The sequence below is a fragment of the Lutjanus erythropterus genome, chromosome 1 (genome assembly GCF_056507025.1).
Source record: "Lutjanus erythropterus isolate fLutEry1 chromosome 1, fLutEry1.hap2, whole genome shotgun sequence".
Classification (NCBI taxonomy): Eukaryota; Metazoa; Chordata; class Actinopteri; order Lutjaniformes; family Lutjanidae; genus Lutjanus; species Lutjanus erythropterus.
The window spans coordinates 14,531,348-14,548,967 of NC_139317.1; the positions used below are offsets into that span (position 1 = coordinate 14,531,348).

Genomic DNA, 17,620 nt, shown 5'->3' on the forward strand with positions numbered 1-17,620 from the left:
TACTGTATAGCAACAAAGTTGTCATCATCTCTTTTTTGTGTATCAGTTGTATATAAACCAGCACGTGATTCTATCATTTCAAAGTACATTTGCCATCACTGTCTCAATATTAGCATTTTATTTGCCTATTAATTTAGGCTATACTACTTACTTACTTTTTTTTTTTACAGAACATAATGCATAATGTTTTCTTTTATTTTTATAGGCAGCATTTTAGGCTTAATTTAAGTCATGCACCAATACCACTTTTTTTCATACCGAGTACAAGAACAACTACTTACATTTGGGTACTTGCCGATACCGAGTAGCGATACGAGTATTTAATAATGCCATTAAAATTCTAACAATAACTTTTAAAACATGTTTTATTTTCATTAGATGGTCACTTTCTAGATTTAACAAATCACTGTTGCTGTTTTGTGCTACAAGTGTAACCATAGTTACTGTACACATTATATTTTTAGGTTATTTGTAGTAAGTTACTTTACTGACCTTCTTAAGCTGTGCAGTGTTCTGTGTATATGATATATTTCAGTGTAATAACTTCACAACATTATTATAATAGAATTAAGAATTAAGTTTACTATTATACAAGGTGTTATATATGATAATTATTTCATTATCATTTACAGCATTTTAACTAGTATTTTAATTATACATTTACATGTGTAGTATTTAAGTTTCTTCTTCATGTCTCTCTTGTCAAAGAGCTAATTAGTTCCTACCTGTCATTGTTTAGGGGGACAGGTATGAGTGTGGTGCCATGTGTTCAACAGTTTTGTTGACCCTACTGTGAACACCAGAGTGAAGTTGCATGTACTGTGCACAGGCCATTTTAGTGTAGAATAAGTACACAAAGAGAAGTTTTAGCAGCTTATTATGAAGAAAAGAGGGTTACAGATTGGTGGCGGCGGTGTTTTTTCTCCGTCTTTGGATTAATTTGCTGAGGCATTCAACTAGTTTATTAGTTGGACAGTGGCTGGCTGTGGTCTACAGGTGCATTTATTTCAGTTTTATATGGACTTTTCCAAAGTCTCTGCAGTCATTAGTGGATGATGTTGAGGACAGCAAATCCCTCGCTGATGATGACGACGCATCCAGAAAAACAGAAGGAAGCAAACGCATTGAACTCTGCATCATGGCGGTTCTTTAGATGTTTACTTGTATCAAGTGGCTACTTTTTGTGACGTGGTATCGGGTGTGGGGTGTAGGGTGGAGTAGTTTTATGAGTACGAGTACATGAGGACAGTATCGGACCAATGCTGGTGTATCCCTACACATTACTGTTGCAGGGTGCTCTGATGTAATTTTGCATTTTACACAAACATGTTTTCTAACATCTGCAGACCAAGAGCTGTAGGTCAAGTACCTACAGTACCTTCATTATAATGGTTGTTTTGTCACACATTGTACCTGTATCAAAAGATAAAAATCAGCTTCTGCCATTTGGATATTGCACTTGGCTATATTGGGATTATATTTTGATATACTGTATATTCTGATTAATTGTGCATACCTAATGAAAGTGTGTATATACATAACTAACATGATTTAAAAAAAAGAAGATATTCCAGTGCAGCCCTCCGTCTGTATATATTAAATGTACCATTAAACTGTAGCTCCACTCTAACAACTAACTACCTTAAAGGACTCCTGAAGTGATGTAAAATCTAAAATCTGTTGAAATGCCATTAATGAATAGAAGACGTGCATTGAAAATTATTCATATATGAAGAATATATATAATTATAATTTAGGCTTATATCAACATATAGATAATAATACATCATCAGTGAAACATGAATACATATATACCTGTATACCTATGTTTACACACTTTGCCTCTATGAGCAACTGTTTGCTTTAGTCTGTGCTTCATGGAGCCAATATTCAGTCCTTGATGATATGAGCCAAAGTCTGGGCTAGTTTTGTTTATTTCTGGCATAAGTGCTCAGCTATAGCAGAGCCGCTGCAACAACATGAAAAAGCCAGGGGCCAGCTTGCACAGATGAGGAATCATCTCCAGAAAGCGAGCATGCCAGCCAGCCATCCAGCCGATCGGCCAGCCGAGTGCTGTGATGTACAGACCAAGAGGTTCTGCATGCATGTTTTATTGCACGCTGCAACAGCAACACAGACAGGGGCACTTAAAGCGGAATTTCAAATGATAACATGAGAGACAGAAAGACGAGGCTCAAAAGAGTTCAGCGGGTTGTGTGTGCGTGTGATGCCCTTGTATGAGTGCGTATTTTCATGTGCGTGTGTGCATTTGTGTGAGGTGGTGTGTGTGTGTGTGTTACTATATATGAGGCAGTGGAATCACTTTAGCCAAAATTAGCATAGAGGTAATTGGGCCATGAGAACCAAAAATGTGCAGTGATGATTTTTACTCTTTATGACATAAGAGACTCTGAGGAGCTGAATTAAATAAACTGTGTGTGTGTTGGTGTGTGTGTTTGTGTGTGAGCTGCAGCTGGGTGCTCTGTTGTCTTGTGCTCATAATAATAACAACGTGTGCGACAGTGTGTGTAAGTTTACATCCCGGCGCACGCAATGTCATCACATCCCTCTCTCGTGACCTCCCCACATGTCATGCCCACATGTTTCCGTGGTAACATAAGTGGACATATGCTGACCATATGCTTTGATTTAGTTGTGGTAGTTTGTGTATATATGTCTTGTGCTGTTATACAAAATCATAAGGATAACAAAAAGAGACACAACACAGACAGAAAGACAGACAAGAGACAGAAGGAGAGGCAATTATGATTAAGATAATAATTTAAATGCATGCGCTGTGTTAGTGCAACCATTTAATCACATTAAATGAGGGCATTCATTCTCACCAGAGGATGAGCCATTTCCACTTGGATACTCCCGTGCATGTATTAACCACTAAATGAGGTCCCTGTTCATTTCACTTAAAGCTGCTCACTCAGTGCACACACAGACCAGTGTCTTTAGGTGGCACTGATTGGCTGCCTGCCCACATGAATGAATGGGCTCTTTTAAATATATATTGGCCAAGTGGTGCTAATTGTAAAAAGAGTCACTTTTGAATGTGAGCATCAGATGACCCTGCAGGTTATATGGTGGCCACTGCATCAAAATTATAGACATGATTATAGAAAAATCCTCATTTGGATCATCTTAAAATCTTGTCTTTTGCCTCACCCTGAGGCCAAAATGCACAAATAAAATCTCAAACTCTAATGAGCATATTGCCATTAAAGTGGCACGGGATAATAATGCCCTCAAGGGGATAAATCTTTTTGAGCATTGTGTTTTAGGCGCACTAATGGAAAGGTCCCTAAAACAATTGTGATTCACTGTGGGGCCATGGTTTAGTGTCAGTGGCATGGGTGTAAAGCTACAACTAATTATTATTTTCATTACTGATTAATCTGTCAGTCATTTTCTTGATCAATCGATCAGTTGTTTGGTCCATAAAATGTCAGCTTCTCAAAGGGCAAGGTGACATCCTAAAATATCTTGTATATCTTGGGGGTATTAAGATTTTTTCAGTGGAATACTGGTTTGATCTGATATTTTGACGACAGCTAAGCTAACAGCTATGCTAACTTTTCTGGCCCATCTGCCAGCGCAGAAAGCAGCTGCGCACGCACACACCACTTGAATCAGATTGTGGGTTGCCAGGTTGAGGTGACAGGTGGTTTGAAATCATATGGCAAATATCACTGGACAGCAGCAAAACTAAAAACCAGAGTTACAAACTTGACAGGCCAGAGGAAACAGAATTAAACAATCATTGAAGTTATCCTGCTGTGCATCGTGCTTAAATGTGCACAGCTTCCCACCCCAAACCCATCTGCTATTTATCAGAATGTAGATATTTCTGACCCCGTTTGCCCGATCTGTGGACTGACCAAAGTGGCCACAGTTGTAACTGCAGTCCGTGCATCTCTAGTGGCCATCCTTCACCTGCAGTTTGTAACCTGTGGTTTCTCTGGCACCACCATCGGGTGAAAATGTCAATTTCTGTCCAGATACCTTCTGATCAGCTTCAACTGGACTTTGTGTTTAGCACCAATCAGCAAGTGTTGTGAATATAATAAACACTGCATGTTAAAGCGTGTTAGCATGCTGGCATTTAGCTCAAAGCACTGCAGCCTCACAGAGCTGCTAGCATGGCTGTAGACTCTCAGCGCTGGAATGTTCAGACGAAAAGTGGGTGTTGCTCTTTAAAATTCATGTCAGCATTTTCTACTGCCATCTTTCTTGATTTTTTTTTTTAACCATTTTCAGAATTGTATTTTTTCCTCTCCTTTCACATCAGAAGCCTTTACTACCATGGCCTCCCCTTATCTTCCTCAGTCTCTCTCCCTTTCACTCTGTTATCAAACTTTCTTCCTCCTCTCCTTTCCTCTCAGGCTTGTAAGTGTCTGGGTGGAAATCAAAGTGCATTAAACATTAAATATGCTGTCAAGAGGCAGAAGTCTCTCCATGCTGATGATGATGGGGAAAGTAGGGCAGTGAGGGAAGAGGTATGGATGGAGATGAGGAGGAGGAGGAGGAGAATGGACACAGATATGCAAAGATGGAGAGGGGGAAACAGATGGAGGCAGAGACAGAGAAGAAGAAGACACAAGCACATAAATCATCACACATATTGGATTTGGAAAACATCTGAATTGATGCACTTGGTGTGAGGTGTGTGTGTGTGTGTGTCTGTGGTTAGGTGTGAGACAGACAAGATGTGCCCGGACAGAGTGCATCCTAACCTGCCTTGTGTGGTTGAAATCAGATCCCTGAACGACACACAGAAACACACACTGAACAGATTAAGCCCGTTGGCCAGTTGCACGATTTGAAGTTGGTAAATATGTCTCTATTTCTCCTTTTACTGGAGGAGTTTTTGTGTGTTTGCAAGTGAGAGACAGAAAAAAACACATTTACTTCCAGACCACTGAGCCCCACACTCTGCACTGTTAGCTCTCAGTCTCTCTCTGCTCTTCTCTTTCCTCTTCTTCTCCATAACAAACTGTTTCAATCATATGACGCGTGCTACAAAAGTGACGCTACTTGTACTACAAAAATATAGCGAGTAAAAATGAATGACCAGCGCGAGAGGGAGAGAAAGAGAGATTGAGTCAGCTGAAAGGTTAAAGCAGGCCTCGCTCTCTCTCCTGTTACTATGCAGACTAGCGAGATAGAGCAGTCCCCCGCTGCCACAGGCCATACTCTCTCAAATTCAAATTCAAAGTCAAATTTGCTTTAATGGCAGACCAGGAAGAAACCAGTGTTGCCAGAGCAGTACAATATATTTGCTGCAGACCAATATTTTCACATTAAAATCCCCTCCACATTGTGTGTGTGTCTGTGTGTATGTGTGTGTGCAGTGCCAGGAGAGTTGGTGTGTATGCTGTGTGTGAGTCTGCTCCTGAATTCAAACCTAACACAGTGTAGTGATGCAGAGTTTTATAAGTGAGAAATTAATTAGCCTCATTTACGCAACAAAATACAGTGATAGAATAACAATGAATAACTACCCCAAATACTATCACCAATTAATACTATGTAAACGTTGTATTTCACACATTATTCCAAGTTGGTTACCCCCCATTGCTAGCCTTGTAGTCATGCCTAAATTTGCTATTTCTATCATGTTGCGTATTCTTTAACAAGGGAAACCTTTATCCCGTTGATTTGCATGTCACATCTGCACCAGGGTTTTGATCCGTTCTCCACACGGCTGCATATCTCACTAGCAGTGTCTTTTATTTTGAAAATTTACTGTATTTTCTGTGGTTTTACTGACCACTTGGTCTGATCTGTGCAAATTGTCGCAGCATCTGTCAAAAACACACACATTAGCATGGCACATTTGAGGCGGAGCAGAGTGCCGCTTCTGGGACGTGCCGATGTGCTGCTGGTGGAATCACAAGCATCGTCCAGAGTGGCAGTGATCGGATCTAAACTGTGGTGCGGGCCAATCAACCGCTCTCTAGTCTGCCTCAAAGGGGTTGTCTAGGACCACTGTCAAGAGAACTCTAGTTTCCAAGTGTTTGAGTCTTGCTTTTTGCCAAAGCGGACCAGTTGGAAAATTTAAATATTGCATCATTCTCACACTGGAACCGGACCTTGAGGTGTGAACCTGCCTTAGGAGTCTACAGCCAAGCTAGCAGCTCTGTGAGACTATACTTGTGCTCAGTTAGCTTCTTTTTAATAATTAGCATTAACACCGCTGAGCCTGACAGGAAGGTCATTACTTTTGGTCATAAACCGAAATATTGGACGAACCAAACAAAAATTTTGACCTAATGATGGCACAAGTTTGTATGATTCGTCCTCTGGGGGACATGCATGTTTAACAGATTTCACAGCAGTCCAAGCAGTAGTTGTCGAGACATTTCAATAAAAACTAAAAGGTGCACTTCATGTTGGTGCCAGAGGAAAAGTCAGGGGATCACCTATGTGTCTTGTGCTTTTACAGTCCCACAAGTAGAAATGCAGTTTAATGAGCAGCTCACTGTTTAGCTGCGTCCATTGACTGCAGCCTCTCAGAAGTTTGACCCTCATGAATTGGCTGTCTAACATCTCTAAGATGGAAACTTTGTACCAGTGTCTGGAGGATGGACAAAAACAAAACAAAACACCTAAACACATTCGCTGTTGGTTTTTGGCACTTTAACATGTTTACTTCTTGACCAACAACTTGCATACAGAGAGGATTTATCAGGGCTTTTTGCTGCTGCTGCTGGGACCAGGACAGCAGATGAGAGCAGTAAGACTGAACTACAATGTGAAAACCAAACAATTGCAGTGCAAATTCCTTCTGGGGCACTCAGTACAACCTGTTTTCCTTAAGTTGGGCTAGTAATTCAACAATAGGTATTTAGGTGTTTGTTGTTGTAAATGGAAAGCACCATTTACAATCTTATGGTGTGGCAGAATAGAAAAAATATCCATTATTGTACCACAGTAACATAATCCAGATAATAATTTTTAACATTTCAATCCTGCATCTTATCCATCTTTACTGTATGTCTGCATGTACAGTTTTACTTAATACATGAAGTTCATCAGCCTATGTATGCTAGTGGTCAGATGACTGTCTTCTGTAGTCTCCTCAGTAGCATCAAGTGCAACTTTTATCATTTTTGTATTCTGTTTGTTCTTTGAATCCTCATGGTGGGTCACAGACCTCAAACTTAGTACCAAAATGCCTTTATTCTCAAATCTGTTTGGATGACTAATATCTCAAATTAACAATTTTACCTTTGTTTCAGCTGAACGGGTGGTGTGTTTTAGTGACATACTTCAAATGATGCCTGATGGCAGTGACTGTCCATTAACTGCTTAGTTGCCAGGCAAGGTGGGGAGAATCGCAATATATAAGCATGGCACTTATTACTTAATCTTTTCTTTGTAAAACAAAGGATGACACTGGCTTCTGTTTGATTGGTATGGCAGCATAAAAATGCTCAACAACAAACTGTATTGACTTTAGTTTGTTTGTTTTTTGCTGCCTAGTGGCATTTACTGTATAACAGCATTTGCTTTTAGCAGTGCATGACAGCATCAATATCACTGCACTGTACACGCAAAGCATTAACAATCAAATAAAATAAAATGAAGGAGAATCAATGGCGGCACAGTGGTCCAGCATTAGTCACTTGTGATACACACACTTTTACAGAAAGTTACAACCAGTCAATCAACAGAAAACCAATCTGCACCCATTTTGTTAGGCATTGTCATCTTTAAAAGCAAAAGCTTCAGCCCATCAATATACTTCACCCACTACACTTCTTAGACTTCTGTGACAACAAATTAAGTATCTTTGGGTGTTGAATACCCTAAGATGGCATCTCGAGTGCTGGGGAACTATCTGAGCAACTTCACTACCTCCTGATGTCCTATGAACCAAACAATAGATGACAACCAGTCAGCAATAACAACCCAGATATCAATATGTTTAATTTTATTTAGCTTTGTGATATGGGATCCCATTATATGTTTGGGTTACCTTGAAGTAATAGGTCCAAAATGTAGCTTTAGAGTGAAGACTGGTTGCCAGGTTGCTCATTAGATAAATGGTAATTTTCCCTGAAAGTATCAGCAAAACCTTTAATTGGAAGAAACTTATATATGTTTCTGCGCCACTGCAAAACAGTTTGGGATTTCTGTGTTACTAAAGACAGACATAGTGGACAGACAGGGCAGAGTGCATAAGACATTATAAAACAAATCAATAAAATGAGCTGAAAGTTGTACTATAGTTGACTTTTTGACAGTTAACACCATGTGTCAATGGATAGCTATTATTTCCACTGCTGCTAGTGCTAACAGATGACTACTAGCACAGACTGAACAAGTTTTGATAGACGTCCAACACAACACATTGTTTTCCATGAATGTGACAGACTCACACTGTCTCAACACCATCTGAACACGGCCCACTGCCATGCTCAGGATCAATCCAAGTTAGCTCCATATTGACTGCTGTGAATCTTGATACACTCCACACACCGAAGTGAGGAAACTCTGTTGTCGCTGACATTCAAGCTCAGTGTGTGTGTACACACAGAGATATTCAGCTCCTCAGGGTTATTGCTGCCATTTGAGAGCAAGAGAGAAGATAATAGCCCTTTTGAAAGCTGAATAAAAATAGCAAAACTTTGGTGGGCATCCAAGTATGAACATTGGTCTACAGAGGACTCCAACTCTCCCAGCAACCAAGTTGAAGTCCCACTCAGACAGCCAAAGAGTATTCTTTCAGTCCTTTTGCTTTTATTTTCCCTCCAAAATGTGTTGAATGAAATATCTACTGATATAATATCAGAATAGAGGAGAAGGATGAACATAGACCCCAGATGTTGACTTGCCAAAATATTATGTGTCTAACTTGACTGACAGGAACAATAGGGAAGAAACCACAACTCTGGTTGGTCTTGGTGGCTTCCCTCCTTTTTGTTAATTTTGGCTGGCCCATCAGTTTTATTAGTTGCTTCCTGGGCTATTATTTTTCATAATTTATTCAATAAACTTGATGTTTTCCTTTTATGCAGCTCCTTTGATTATGTTGTCCTTTGTAAAGAGCCTTTCTTGGGTCATAACAACCACATATGATGGATATTTGATAATCTGTAGTGTTACACTCTAAATAAAGACACCATCTTGGGCTTTTGCAACTACAGCATGCACAGTACCAACGAAAGCACAGAACTGGTGGAGGATGTACTGCGACTTGGGCAGTGCTTGGTATAACTTGTCCGTCCAGCAGGAAATAACGGTGGCTAGCCGGGTCACAATCTTTCTCAGATTACAGCTAAACGGTGCAAGAAAATATGTGTCTGAAAACATTTTAAGTGAGAAATAGGCAATGCGGTAACTTAATATTTATCCATATTTGATCAGCAGTTTTTTGAGCCCTGTGTGTTGCACTGGACAGACCTGTCAATCACACGGTAGCCCCGCCCTAAAAACAAGTGAGAAGTATGGTCATTTTGCTATAGGAGTGCATACAGTCGGACTTCTGCAGTTGCCCCTTGCTGGCCATTAGACAGAATACAAATTTAAGGCATTTCCATATTGGCTTCACTTTTCAGACCCTAAAGCTCCATACACTATTTAATATACAGTCTACAGGAAAGACATGGTATTGCATAATCCATCTGGTTTGCCATGTTTTTGTCATGTAGCACTGGGCTATAAGTTGCAGTTGGGGAGAACAGGGCAACATATAGTATATTTCCTAGAGTTTTAGCAGCAGCATTATGCTAGCTCACTTGTGTCATTTTAAGCTATATTTTGATTGGTATGTTCGTGTTGTAGATGCAGTTACATTACAAAAATCAGGTTCTAGATTTTTGACACAGCCTAAGTTTTGATGCAGGTCAGCAAAACTTTCAACTGGCCAATGGTGGACATGTGTAATGTCTTCACCATGTTCTCTCAGGGTTGTCAACTTTTCTCTGAGGCAGACCACATTGCTCCATAAAGGGTGATTTGAACCTCTTAGATTGTTTCATTTGAATAATATTTGAGTCCTGAAAGAGAAAAACTTAAGAATTTCACAAGTGTGGAGAAAATTCTGGGAAACAAACATAATTTTAGATTTCAGAATTTAGTTTTTTCTAATTTCCTTTTAGGGCAACCCACTAGATTTATCTCATAGCCTGGAGTAAAGCGTTAATTCCAGTGAAATCTGAATTGATGCATGAGCTCACTGTGGCATTCTCAGGTTTGAGATTCGCAAAACTGTTAGAAAGCCATGTGCTAAGTGATATTTATCTTGTGTGTCTTGACTGGCTGCAGGGATATAGACGCACAATCCACTCAACAAATCAATATTTCAAGGTTTTCTGAGCACAACAGGTGTAACAGATGGGCAGGTTTCAGGCTTTTAGTGTTGCTGGCAGGTTTAAGGAGTTGAGAATAGTGATTTTTTTTTGAGGTATGTGTACTTTACTTGAGTATTTCCATTTTCTGCTACTTTATACTTGTACTCCACTACATTTCAGAGGCAAATATTTTACTTTTTATGTCACTACATTTATTTGATAACTTTGGTAACCAGTTACTCTCCAGATTAAGATTAATTCTGCAAAATAAAATCAACAAATTGAGAATTTATTCAGACAAATTATGATGTTATTAGTACATCAATCAAGACTTGATCCTCAAGAGGAAGTTCTCAAGCTACTCAAAAGTATGTGAAGTCATATGAATTATAAATAAATAGATGAAAAATGGCCCACATTTACAAGCTGCAACATTAAAGTGATGTTCATATTAAAGGAGCAATTGCATGTGCAAAAATGAGTACCACAGTCCAAATAACTGGAGCCACACACTGTATTAAATTGGTTGAAAACCAATTTAATATCTGATCTATAGTTGAGGCAAGTTGTGCCCCCCTCCCACCCCAGACTCAGGGAGCCTCAGGCAGGCTGCAGGAACCCTGCAGGAGTGCAAGACACGTACATCATTGTAACTTGAAAATAACAAGTGATACCGAGTCCTAACTGCCGCTTTTTATAACTGTCAGTTGTCTGTCAATGAAAAGCTAAGCCCATTATCCTGAAAACAAAACCTTGCTTCTCTGAAAATACCAACTCTGGACTCAGAGTGAGTTCGGTGACTGCCTGCCTTACTGCCTGCCAGACTCCATTAACATATTGCCCAATTTAACCATTATAAATACCCGCTCCCTCTACAAGATTATTAATGATTTCTTACGACTCATAAACAGACACTTAGTTGTTCAGCAAACATTCTGCATTCATTTGAACTTTAGTTAACATAAAACAGGCAAACTAAAGCAGTTTTTTCAGCCTGGAATAGAAATTTCAGAGGAGGACACTGCAGCTGTAGTGCTGTTGATAAAGAGTATTTCAACTTAGCCTGTTTCCATAATCTCTATACAGTAAATATATTACAGATTTCTCCTTTAATGCATTGATAATTCTATTCCAATAATATAATATGTAGTATGTTATTCTGAAATGGGCCATTCTGCATAATAAGTAGTTTTACTTTTGGTACTTCAAGTATATCTTTATACCAATACTTTTGTACTTTTACTTGAGTAAAAATTAAATCGCAGAACTTTCATTTATGACAGAGTATTCCTACACTGTGGTATTGCTACTTCAGATCTGAATACTTCTTCCACCACTGACTGTTTTATGCAATAAACACGTCCTCACTCACACATATACTCTGATGTGTGTGTGTGTGTGCTTGTTGTTGGGGGTTGGGGGGGGTAAATCTAAAGAAGGAGTTCATGAGCCTACAGTAGCTTTAGGCCCCAAAATGCTCTTTGATTGTCCCAGATTATGATAACCTACAGCTGAATCTCGCTGCACAGAACTGGACTGAAACCACTAAAACGGATCGTGTGAAATCAAAAGCCCTCACACTGAAGGGACTGCAGAGGACATAAATAATATGTAGCCGCTGTAACAGAACGCGCTGTTACATTGAATCGCGGAGACTCTCATTGATGCCAATCAGGCTTATTCTTCACAGCGACACCTCAATACATCTAGTTCATGTTTACCCTGCAACATGGACATCTGGATTCATTATTGATGCTGTGTTGGTGCCGCTGCATGTGGAAAGGGTGGGTTTGGCGCACGGGGAGTCGCCTGTGCAAACCCCAACATGAACACACACGCACACACGCACGTCTCAAAACCAGCATTTTAACACATATTCCACCCCGAAGTTCAAATTTTCGGATGTTGAAGGGAGGAACGAACATTTTGTGGCCCTGAGAGCAGCGCCTGAACATGCTTCAGGTGTGCGCCGCTACCCGCAGTAACGAGACTGCGATGCTGAGCCAATGCAGCGGCAACACACGCCCCTCTGGAGCACACACACACACACACACACACACACACACACACACACACACACACACACACACACACCGACTCTTCCCCCCCATCCCTCTCTCCCTCGTCGACGGACACACACACACACACATCCGAGTCTGGACCGCCAAATGAATGAGCAGTCAACAGCATCCTGCGCTGTGAAAATGCATCTCGATGTTGCTGGATGCTCAAATGTGCAACCGTGTGACACATTTCAATGGAGAGGAGGGGGGGAGCGGAGCGGAGCGCGGCCGCGGGCGCAGCTGGGTAAAAATAATTTAGAGGTGGGCGCCCTTCGAAGCAAGATATGAATGAATAAAATCACACACTGTGAATCATAACTGGATTTCTTTCTTTTTTCCCCCTTTTTGGAGAGGGTTTATACACGCACACTTGTGGTCTACTTACGCACTGCCTCCTTTTTCGGGTCTAGGGCACTGGCAGTCTGCTGTATCTGGCCTATTTTGTTCTGGAGGACCCAGACCCGCTGGTTGGTGCTGATGATGTCGTTCTCCAGCTCCTGAAATAAGGAGCAGGCGTGCCGGGCCAGGTCGGACAGCTGTCGCAAGGTCCGGGACAGAACCACGTTACTGATGGCACACAGGTCCTCGAAAAGCAGACCTTCATCGTTGGGGATCTGGTGCCTGCACAGAAGCTGCGGCTCCACAATCCTTTTGGCGAATGGCATTTTGTTGCACGCCAGAAATTATAAGAATAATAATAGCAGGAGTTGTAAAAGCCAAGCGTAAATTCCCACCGCCTAGAAGAAGAAGAAGAAAAAAAGGGGAAAAGGGGGGAAACGGACAACATCCAAAATATGTAAATCCCAACGAGAAAAACCCCCGATGAGGTTCTTCAGGCCGACCGACCGCGCGTTATCCCCGGGCGTCAATCCAAAGTTCCCAGATTCTCCTTGAGATCCTCCATCCTGCTGCTGCTTTCTGGGGATCACTCACACTCCCGCTCACACACGCACACACATGCACACACATGCAGGACACAGCTAAAGCTCAGGTCAGTGGTGTGAGGATGCGTGTTGAGTCTGCGATCATGGGTTGCCTCCGTGCAGCGTCAAGTCAGCCGCAGCGAAAAGGAAATACTGCTGAGAATTTTCAAAATAAGAAGCTAATGAGCACTGGAATTACAATTAATGACAAAGGAAAGGGCTGAAAAATCTGCAAAAAAATATACAAAACATAAGAAATATAAAACAACATACAGATGTCTTGAAAAGGCTCGTCTCTAACTGCAGAGCTATTGTTTTAAGCTTTTATTTTTTAGATCTGTCCTCGCTTTTCCGGTCTTATTGTGGGTGTTTTTTGGTGGGGGGGATTGATGCAGCCTAGCTCTGTGGCCTGAGCAGTGAGCAGGCTGAGAGGATGAGAGAGGAGACTGGGGTAAAACCCGGAGATGTGCATGTGTGTGCGGACAAGGAAGAGACAGTGGGAAAAAAACATGCAGCTACAAGTTTCTCATCATGTCAGGACACCCAGACAGAGGAGTTTTTATTAGACTACAAGAGAAGAATTTGTTTCTGTTTGACCCTCATGTGGGTGATCAAGTAACGCTGAGAAAAATAGGATAAGAAACGTGTTCAGTATCAAATCTTTGCACGTGAGACAACAGGACCAGTGGAGGTTCAGTGCTGCACACAATGGCTGATCTATAAACTCAAAGGAGCAGACAGCCAAGCTTCACTTTAACTTAAAGGGACAGTTAATCCCAAAATCAAAATGTTTTGGTGTGAGTTGCTGACTTTTGGAGATGTCTGCCATAGAGATGATGCACTCAGCTCGTGGTGCTCAAAGCACCAAAAATACATCTGAAAAACTCAACAGCAATGTCTCTTTCCAGAAATCATGACCTGGTTACTGAAGGCAATCCGCAGTTTCACGTGGGAACTACTTTCTTTCTACTGTCTGCCAGCCGTATCACTGTGCAGAAAGAAGCATGTTTGTACACATGAATGAGAGGTTACAGCTGAGCCAAGGGGGACGCCACTAACTCCTTGAGCGGCGCGTGTCTGTGGTGGAACCTATTGGTTTTTATGTAGGTACCCATATTAGCACTTAAGAGCGGTGACAAAGCTCACATGAGCAACTCAGCTCACACGTGATGAATGACTGCCATCAAGCAGCCTTTACTATCAAAAGAGCTATTTTTGGTTAAAAAAAATCTGTCTGGAGCTGCAACTGTTAATGCCTTTATTTTCCTCTGAAACCTTTCTTTTTTGGATTTTGCATCCATGGCTAGCCGAGGGAGACTCAAGACCAGCCACCAGCAAAGGCTCTGAGCCATAGACATAGACTATGACTCATAATTTAGTTGACAAAATATTTAAACTTTTTTTTTTATTTGGTGCACAGGCTACACATTTTTACAATTGGAGAATGTGAGCATCACACGCCTACAACCACGCTGAGTGAAAACTTTTAATGTTAAAATAAGGATTGTTATTAATTTCCATAAAATTCTTTGTCAAAGCCACAGGGAGCCACTGGGCAGTTTAGCAGTTTAGTGAAGTAACAGGCTGTGTGGCCCAAGCATTAAAATTTACATCCCACACTGTCAAAAGCACACAAGCCTCTCATCCATGAGTAGATGGACGTCTCCCTTGGCACAGTGATAAATTTTATTTTGAGTTATCAAGCCAGGTGCCATCTAGTCCCATTATATTGGAGAGAAGCAGACACCTCTATGGCCACCATCTCCAAAACTTGTCAACTCACACCAAAACAATCTTAGAGGGATAAGTAGCACCATAGGTATGAGGAAAATATGTAATTTTAGATTTTGAGGTGAACTGTCCCTTTAATAATTTCAGGTAGTTAATAATGAAATTTCCTCTGGTTTCTAAAAAGTCCATATGATTTGATTAGCCAGTATGATCTGGAGGCTTAGTAATGAACAAGTAATCAGAATTTATCTCAAATATTCTGTTTGTTTCCTGGAGACCCCGAGTTCATAATAAGAATCCATGTTTTACCCTCTGCACTCTTTCAATCCAAATATTTCAGATTAGTGGATTAAATAAAAAAAAAAAAAAACAATCAATCCAAAGTGTCAGTATTTAACAATCTAGGAATGAAACTCAATCATCAATTATTTTTTTCCAGAACTACTTATCCTGCCTTTGTAACAACTGAAGAACCACAAAATCAAAATTATGTCCCAAAGAGTTTCTGTCAAATCTGTCTCCTTCACTCCTGCCCAGTTTTAAACATACCGGTATATAAATAGAAATCAAATCATTACAGTATAAACCAGTAGAACATAATGTAATGCACACTTCACTGTATCCTCCTTGTCGAACACCGAGGCTCTAAAGTAATAAACTGTAAACTTCTGTGAGAAGTTCACCTCCAGCAGCAGGAGCCTGTTCATACTGTAGCAGAATGATGTCCAGTGAACAGATTTTTTTTGCTGAATGTGAGTTTCCTGGATGCTAAGCCTGGCTGTTGTGTGTTTCATTCACAGTGATTAGCCTATAGCCGCTAGGCTCAGTCTGTACATAGACATGTCCGCAATAAACTTGCTGTTGCAGCAAATTTGAGGCAGCACAGATTGACAGTAACCTATGACGGGCCTCACTCTGAGCTGCCAAGAAGACAGGCCTGCTACAAACTGTAAAATATTCCATGTTTGCACCCCAGCAAAACAATAACCTGTACGGTGATCATTCATAACAAGCCTAGGGAAATTGATGATAATGAGATTTAAGAATATTGTTCATTGTAATATTTGTATAGCATGTAATTTTATTTTTACATAACTTGAACATTTCCATCCTCTTTCTCCTTTATGTGAGGCATGGCAGGACTGGAGTCCTGATTATAAATATTTGTATTAAATACATAGGTATTTGTACTTTACTTGTGTATTTCCATGTTATGTAGTGTTATACTTTGATTTCACTACATTTCAGAGTGAAATATTTTACTTTTCCTCCACTATATTAATGTGACAGATATAATATATTACACATTAAACTAAAGGCTCTGCACACCCACACATGTTTTCAATCAGCTACTGTTTAGATCTCCAGTCAGGTGCACAGACTGTTCTTTAATTTCTTATATTAATAACAGTGATGATAAGAGCTTGATTTCTAGTGAAGCTTTTAAAAACAAGGAATAAAAAATAGATATATTCCATAATGTTAAATACAAAATGCGATAAAATAATTAAAAACAATCACAGCAAGTTCTGTCAGATGAGAAAAATATTTTTAAAAAGAATTAAAAAAAGAGCCTTAAAAAGAAATAAAAAATGTAAAGAGGATCATTATTAGATACATTACAAACTCAAGGCTCTGCACAGGTATTTTCAATCACTCTGGCTGATTAGACCACCAGTCTGATGTACTTTGGTGAAGCTTTGCTTGGAATTAAATGACGTCACTAAACTTTATGTACCGCTAAGAATGACAGCAGAGTACTGCAGGCTGTCCTATACTACTTTTTAGTTTGCCACACTGTCATGGCTTACTGGGATGTGGTGCAGTGATGCAGGCCTACATATTGGCATGTAAGTATTGTTTTGCAATAAGACAGCCTTAAAAAGTTCTGTATATACATTATAGATTCTTTAATAAGTGTGAGAGTACCAACTGTCTCCACAGGAGGGCACTGTTGCATCAAGTTCCAGGGATGTCAAACAGGTGCACTGTGATCGAGTGTGTTTGCTGTTTTGATGGAAACATGATAAAAATGAGGATAGCGGCACCCCAAATACAAAATAAATAAGTTTTAGTTTTTTAGTTTTTTTCAGTTTTAATAAATGTCAACCTTAGAAATAAAATGGTGACCTAAAGCCAAGAGTACTGAGAGATTTCTTGACTGATTTTATGTATTTATACAGCAATTCCAGATCATTTTTATGTACTTGTTTAATTGAAATTTTAGTAGATTATTGATTGATTTATAGCATTGAAACTAAAGGAGAGAGCGTATTAAATAATCTGTCGGTGTTGGTAATAAATGTAAATAATAAACCTTGCCCTCATGGCTGATTTCTTATCAGTGTTTAGGGCTTAACAGTGCATGAATTGCATTTTATCTGCTGCCTGGAAATTTACCTCTATCAGATAAGAATGTTGGACACTCGTCTTAAAGCTGTTGTTTCCTCTTTCCTTGACATTTGTCTCCTTGAAGGGTCATGTTTGTTTAACAAATGACACTTGGAGAAAATCAGTAGAAAATGCAAATCAGCAAAAAATAAAAATAAAAATAAATAAAAACAAATCTCGTTTTTGTTGCTCAGATTAAATTAAA

The 17,620-nt window shown here is 40.0% G+C and overlaps 1 protein-coding gene across 3 annotated transcripts in view; it reads right to left on the minus strand.

Moving 5' to 3' along the window:
* Positions 1-13,351, minus strand: part of nhsb (Nance-Horan syndrome b (congenital cataracts and dental anomalies)) — a 64,627-nt gene extending 51,276 nt beyond the window's left edge. For all 3 annotated transcript variants that reach the window (XM_084714435.1, XM_084714428.1, XM_084714421.1), the window contains exon 1: positions 12,756-13,351. In XM_084714435.1, the coding sequence (XP_084570561.1) occupies positions 12,756-13,035 (280 nt within the window). In that variant the 5' untranslated portion in view covers positions 13,036-13,351. The remainder of the gene's footprint in view (positions 1-12,755) is intronic.
* Between the last annotated feature and the right edge of the window lie 4,269 nt (positions 13,352-17,620).